The 7,317-nt window shown below is 40.4% G+C and overlaps 1 protein-coding gene across 1 annotated transcript; it reads left to right on the forward strand.

Annotated features, from left to right (window-relative positions):
* The first annotated feature begins 935 nt into the window (after positions 1-935).
* On the forward strand, positions 936-6,745 carry LOC121898466 (cocaine- and amphetamine-regulated transcript protein). The gene is made up of 4 exons (XM_042413558.1): positions 936-1,289; positions 4,597-5,372; positions 5,922-6,005; positions 6,118-6,745. The coding sequence occupies exons 2-4, from the start codon at positions 5,184-5,186 to the stop codon at positions 6,223-6,225; spliced, it is 381 nt and encodes a 126-aa protein (XP_042269492.1). The 5' UTR covers positions 936-1,289; positions 4,597-5,183; the 3' UTR covers positions 6,226-6,745.
* Positions 6,746-7,317: the final 572 nt, after the last annotated feature.

A 7,317-nucleotide genomic window follows, 5' to 3' on the forward strand; every position in this document is an offset into this window, starting at 1 on the left:
GCTAGCTTACTGGGAACACTCAAGCCCCCAGGAACAACGCCGGACTGTGAGGCCAATTTGACATAGCAGCCAAACCATGTAATTACATCACGTGATGCTATTGGGCCCAAAAAGACTTTTTCCCATGGACTTACACAAAGAAAGAGACATCTGTAAATCAGCGGATACATTTTTTTGAGCATCACAAACCCCGAGAAATGACTTGTCTCAATATCAGGATTTGGTCTGTTTGGTCCGATCAAATTTCAAAAGTCTAAAAGAGCCGCATGATTGAATTGAATTTTATCCCCAGTCAAGTTAGCCAGAGGGCTAAACTGAAAGTAGCCAGCTCGGCCAGCAAAAGTCGCTAGTGCGCTTGCTCTATGGGGGCCCAATGATCCTGGAGGATCTGGGCAATTTTATACCCAGAAGTCGGACTTTTTTGGCTTCATGCGCCACTGAGCAACTTTCATAGGAATGAACGGGGCCCCACCTCCAACGCTGTATCCAGTTCTCTTTATACATCCATGGGAACACCGACTGCTGCACACTTGGGCTAACGTTAGCTGTTTTAGCTAAATTGTGCTAACAGGGCTGGTATTGTAATCAAGTAACAGGAGAGCAGCAGGTTAGCCAACTGTCAATCACAGCTGTCAATCAACACAGTAGACATCAAAGCCACTATAAATCTTATTATTGGAGCAATAATTTCCAAAATGACCACCAGCACAGTTATTAGAGGGTCTGAATTAAGAGATTGAGACCATAATGACTCATCGAAAAAAAAGATTGACTTCGTATTTCTAGAGAGAAGTTGAAGCTTTTTGAATGTGAGCCAGTGGGAGCCAGGATGATTTCAGCATTGTGGAACTTCAAAACTAAAAAGCATTCATCGAGCACGTTACTCCTCTTGGGCTGCACAATTCTTAAAACCTGATGGACAATTATGGGAAACGTGTGGCTGATTTCTGTTTTTTAAGTGAGTCAAGTCAAGTTAAATGTTATTTTGTGATGCATTTACTCTATATAGACCAAAATCAGAAATTAGCCTTAAATACTTTACAATCTGGAGAACATACTGGACCCTCGATCCTCAGAACCTCTGTGCAGACACGGAAAAACTCTTAAAAAGCATTTATAAGGGAATAAAAGAAAGAAAGCTTAGGAAGAGTAACAGGACACACATGCAATAGATATCTCGTGAACAGAGTAGATAAAAATACTATAAAAATAGTAAAATTACAATATGGAGAAACATTGACAGTGTTAGGTAGATAGATTGCAAACACACATGAACATTTTGGACTGAGGTAAAGGCGACTCTTGATGTTTCTTTTCCTGCTGTTTGTTGTGAATAAGCAAATTCTCTCCAGCACGAGACCAACAGATGGGCTGAACCTGCTGTCACGAGATAACTATATCTGGTTCTTCACAGTGAATATCCAACTGGAAAAAACCCGACCAATATCTATTCAACCATCAGGAGTTATGACATTTAAATAAATATTTGTTTTGGATACTTGTTGTCACCCACATAGCTGGATGTTTCATCTGTTGTGGACATCTGTGACTGGGTTAGGGTATGTGGGTTAGGTAAAATAGAAACTCTGGCAACTGAAAAAGCATCTGCTGAAGACTTTTATGCATGTGCATACTTTTTTCCCCTCCAATTAATGTGAAACTTGTAAAAAAAAAAAAAAAAAAAAACCTTGGCTCTTGTTCCTTTATGTATATTTCTGGGTATAAAAAAGAATACACAATTTGCTCAAAATATCCAGACAGAAGTTCTGAGTGTCTGAAGATTTTTCTGATTACTGTCTCCACTGATTCTCACTTTCTAACTGGAATAGATCACCTGACCAGTAAACTCAGCTGGTACATGATCTGTTGCAAGCTGCATATATATATATATATATATATATTTAATGTGTTTGAAGTTGTCAAAATCCAGCAAGTTCTACATCTATTAATTCTGTTTCTCCTGTTTCTGTTGGTTGCTCCTGTGCTTAAAGCTGCACTAATAAATATTTGATATTAAAAACAAAAATGAAAAATGACTATGTGTAGTGACAAACCATGGATGTATAATAAGAGCTGGATAGGACATTGCTGCGCAGCCTTGCAGACGATTTTTCCCAGTGGTCACTCGCGGTATTGCAGCAAAAAATCCCCCTGCAGCCCAAAAAGCATTTTCCCCATAGACCACCATTATAAAAGAGATGTCTGTAAAACTGTTGACAGGACACTTTGAACTGCAAATAAGGTCAATTATGACTCTTTTAATTATGAATTTTTGATCCATGGAGGTTTTATAGTGGTAAACTTTCCAGGAGCCGAGAAAAGAGATTTAAAAATCTGTGATGTCATCACAATGTAAAGTCTATGGTGGGCTGAGCAGGAACCATAGACTGAAAAATTTTGGACGTAGCCACCGTGACATCACCCGTTGGTTCCTGAAGAGCAGTTTTGAAGCTCAAAGTCGGCGGCTCCGGCTGTCACCATCTTGGCAGCGCCTGACTCCGCCTAACTCCCAGTTAATCCAAAATGGGCAAAGAGGTGGAGCTGAATGAAGCCTGGTTGCTGAAACAAGCCACCTAGCGGCTAGCGACCTGTCACTCAAAGCAGCCAGGTCCTTAATTATGCATAACTTTATGGCTTAATAACATTTAAACAGATGAATTACAGGCTGTAAACATGTTTATTTCTGCTGTAAAGTTGGGCATTTTAACATGGGGGTCTATGGGGATTGACCATAGACTGTATAAAAATATGGACGTAGTTACCGTGACGTCACCCGTTGGTTTCTGAAGAGCGGTTTTGAGGCTGCCCTGGCCGTCGTCATCTTGGCAGTGCATGACTCTGCCTAACTCCCAGCCAATCAAAAATGGGCAAAGAGGCGGGCTGAATGGCTGAAACAAGCCACCTAGCGGCTGGCGGACCTGTCACTCAAAGCAGCCATGTCCTTCATTATGCATAACTTTACGGCTTAATAAAATTCAAATGGGTGTACAAAATTCACCCCCTGTACAGTTGTCATGAAAGGGGAAATTAGCTACAGAGACCTAAACCATTTTTTGTACCAGGCTGTAAACATGTTTATTTCTACTGTAGAGTTGGGCATTTTAACATGGAAGTCTATGGGGATTGACTCGCTTTTAGAGCCTCAAGTGGTCATTCAAGGAACTGCAGTTTTTGGCACTTCTGCATTGGCTTCATTTTCCAGCCCTGGAGGTTGCTGGTTGGCGGGAACACGCAGGCAAGGCCAGCGACACTTCCCCTGGTCATTATTAGTGTGGCCGCTAGATGGCATCCGTCACTAAAACGTAACTATAGGTCATATTTGCCAACTGAATTTATGACCTATAGTGTAATTTTTCTTGGGAGGACAGTCTCATAAGGTGATAATAGGTCTGTTATGTTTCCAGCTTGTTGCGCTGCCCCCAAGTGGCCAAAAAATCCCAACAACAACAGAAACTGGAGAAACAGAGAAACTGAACCTATTTTAAAACTTTCTCTTATTATTTTTTTCTTCCACCAGTTAGTCTGAGGCTTCCTAGGGTTTTTAAAAAACCAATTGCCATATATATATCTGTCTTGAGTGCTGATTCAGCCGACTCTAAATATAATTTGCTCTGCTTAGCAGTTGTTGGCAACCTTTGGCCGACGACTGTCAGGGATACGGTGCAAAAACTAATGAACTTGTGATTGTGAATTAAATAGCCTGGTTGCTGTGAATGAAATGTTTAAATTGGTGTCTCAGTCATTAAAAAGTACGATGGGGGGGGGGAAACATGAGTCATGCTGCCTCGAGTACAATCAAAGCTTCCTGCTCCTCCATCTCCTTCACTGCTGATGGATCCGAAACAGGCAGCAGTGAAACAAGCGATCAATGCGGTGAACTGGGATAACTCAAGCACAGGATTAAGAATACAATACGCAGTACAACAGCAGTAATTTGTCTGTCCGTGTTGTGTGTAAACAGTTATCCTTCGTATTGTTGGCTCGGTGGTTGTGTAAGAGGTGAAACGTTGTGGTTGCCTGGTGCAGAACATGTTTGATAACTTAAATACAGAGTGGAAGTGCTTTTTTTAATTCACAGTAAACCTTTAGGGTTTCATTTAACGTGGTGTTATCTGTTTGCTTTGCAGTGTTTCCAACAGAATTTAGCCCTGATATAAAGTTGACTGTAGTCGTTCCTTTAATTTGAATGTTAATTATGATGCTCTCTATTGTGCAGACACAATTAGAAAAGAATTTATATGATTCAGCATGGCTTTTATAACACTTTGCATTATGTAGCATTTGTTTATGCACATTTAAAATGAAACAACACTGTATAATAAGTACTTCTTTCTATAGAAATGTGTAAAAAAATGTCTCTTTGCTGACTTGTACAGAAATGACTTGAACAAATCATTTCCCTTTCAGAATGTCAAAAATCTTTATTCCTCCTTTGGGCCCATCAGTCCCTGCACGTCAGACTGAAGATGAGTTATAAAAGTTAAAATGACCTTCAAACTCTTGTGGGGGGGTTCATCGTTGCTTTGGTTTTTACTGAGGAAAGAACAGCCGGGGCGTTTAACACCAGCGCTGTTTGATTTTCTTGATAATTTACAGCAGAAAGGATTGACTGAGTCACCGTGTTTAAATGCTGGAGAGGCTGCCAGAGCCATTCTGAGGTAATAATGGAAAAGTATTGGAAGTGACTGCTGATCTACATGGAATACTAAATAAAGCAATGTTCTCAGACTTGCTGGGTGACTGAAGCATATCATTGCTGTGATTTAAAGTTATACTGATTGATGAGGCTGTTATCTAATAAAGATTTAGGACCTAGAGCTCGACTAAAATGATAGTAATGAGAGAAATTACAGATGTAAACACCAAAATCTAATCAGCTAATTGTCCTAATCTTTATCAAACCTAATAGAAATGACCTCATTATCTACCCTCCATCCATCCAATCCATCCATTTTCAGGAACGACCCCCCCTGCAGTGCTGCTGCTGCTGCTGCTGCTGTTGTTGACTTTTTTGAGGCATATTTTGCCCAGCAACTTTTACGGGATGACTCACCCAAGGCAGCTGTTACGCATGACAAAAAAAGAAAAAATCAAAGGATAAGGTGGAGCGAACAGATGGCAGGAGTCAGATAAAAAGGTGTTTGGCGCGGAGGATCGACTATTTGAGACTGAAAAAGGGCCACATGCAGCCGCGCACCGGGAACATGCAGAGCTCCAGGCTGCTCAGCGGCGCGCTCCTCTGCGCACTGATGCTGCTCTCCAGCGCTGCTGGAGCCGAAGTGTTGGACACCGAGTCCGAAGAGGAGCTGAGTCCCAGAGCCCTGCGGGACTTTTACCCGAAAGGTCCGAATCTGACCAGTGAGAAGCAGCTGGTAAGATTTTTACATCTGCACTCCTCCTGCACGGCATGGATGCAAAAAAGACGAAGTGACTTTATTTTTTTTCTGCAAAAGCCAGAAAAGCTTCTTTAGTTTTATCATTTTATCAGATCAAATGTCAACTATTTTTTCTTTTAATCATAATTTCAGTGATGTGTTAAATAAAGACTAAAGATATGAATACTGAACTCCAGTCTTTGGACCAAACTCAGTTCAGAAAAGCATTAATTTAATGATTTTCTCTAGTACTTCTATAACTTCTGTCTGCTGCATTTGTCACTTTATCTCATCTATTTGTGTCATTTTAAACAAAATACAACAGTTTTATATAAATATTCTGCAAATACAAAGGTGATTTACCGCCACTCAAATTATTAAATTGTTAATATCAACAGACAGATGTGTTATTTTATGTCCAGGCTGTGATCTTTTTGTTGCGCTTTCGTTAATTACGCACATGGCACAATTCTGGATATTTTCTGTTCTTTCCTGAAAACACAGTCATGAAGCACTTTTGCTTTATTTTTATCTGTTCTCTGTCAGCTCGGAGCTCTCCAAGAAGTTCTTGAAAAGCTGCAGGCTAAACGACTGCCAATGTGGGAAAAGAAATTTGGCCAAGTCCCAACGGTACCTCACCACACTTCAAACACTCTACTGTATTGATTGATTTTTGTATTGATGCATGTCGCAGCGGATAGAAATGAATCGAGCCTCTTGTCTTGTTGCTTCTGTCTCTCAGTGTGATGTCGGGGAGCAGTGCGCGGTGAGGAAAGGCGCTCGGATCGGGAAGATGTGCGACTGTCCCCGGGGAGCTTTCTGCAACTTTTTCCTGCTGAAGTGCTTATGAGCCTCGTCGGATCTGAATGTAGCATTGAGATGCGCAAAAAAACAAAAAAAAAAAACTGTCACTCGATTCCTTTGTAATTACTGTCATATTTTTATGATAACGCTGAGGAGCAGGTGGTGACTGCCTCACCCTTACGAAAAAGAACTATAGTAGTTCTATGATATGAATATATATTTTAGTATATTAAACATAACAGGTCAGGAGATGGAAATACCGTAAAGAACCATAAGATTGCTGTAAATATTCAGAGCCACTTTATGTCTGTAGGAAACTCACAGGATTATTGTTGTGATGTGATAATAGGAGCTAATAAATAACCCATAATACACAATAAACTCACCTGAGAACCACATACACTACAAAGTCTCGACAGCAATATTATGGGAATATTATAGTGATTCTTCGTTTGGGCAAATCCAAAATCTGTCTTTCTGAACTTGAACTATTTTGTTGAAGATGAATGTCTGTGTATGACTCATGATTATAAGAATAAACTGTGGATCATGTTTTGTTTTGTAAAGCAGCGGAGTGACGGCGTCTTCTTTTCAAAAAAAAAAATGCAGGCGCCACAAAGGCCAGTGCGCCTGGAATGAGTTATATAACGCGCATGTTTTATTGTTGTTGTTGTTTTTTAATGATAATCAGAAGGAGCTCAGTCAATAGCACTATTTCAACAGTGACGTATGTGTGTGTGTGTGTGTGTGAGAGAGAGAGGTCTGTGACGTCACACCGCCACGCAGCTCCATTGACAATAACAGTGTGACTCTGCGCCAAAACACTCCGAGCCTCCCATTCACTGACAGCAGAGCAGCTTCAGGCTTGATGGGTTTGATTCATGTGCATGAAAGGAGCTAAATTAAGAGTTAGATTGACCTAAAACGGAAAATATGACAACAATATATCATCTTTTAAAGAAGCCTCTAATGAAAAAATATGCAGAAAAAACTCACAAAAGTCCCCCTGCAGTCAAAAATGCGTTTTGCTTTTGTTATTTCAGTTGGATGTTTGAGCTTCTCTGTGCAGAATGATGTATGTGCAGAGTTTGTTTTCACAATCATCTGCTGAAGGAGGAAAGTTTCTGTGTGTTCACCT

The sequence above is a fragment of the Thunnus maccoyii genome, chromosome 1 (genome assembly GCF_910596095.1).
Source record: "Thunnus maccoyii chromosome 1, fThuMac1.1, whole genome shotgun sequence".
Classification (NCBI taxonomy): domain Eukaryota; kingdom Metazoa; phylum Chordata; class Actinopteri; order Scombriformes; family Scombridae; genus Thunnus; species Thunnus maccoyii.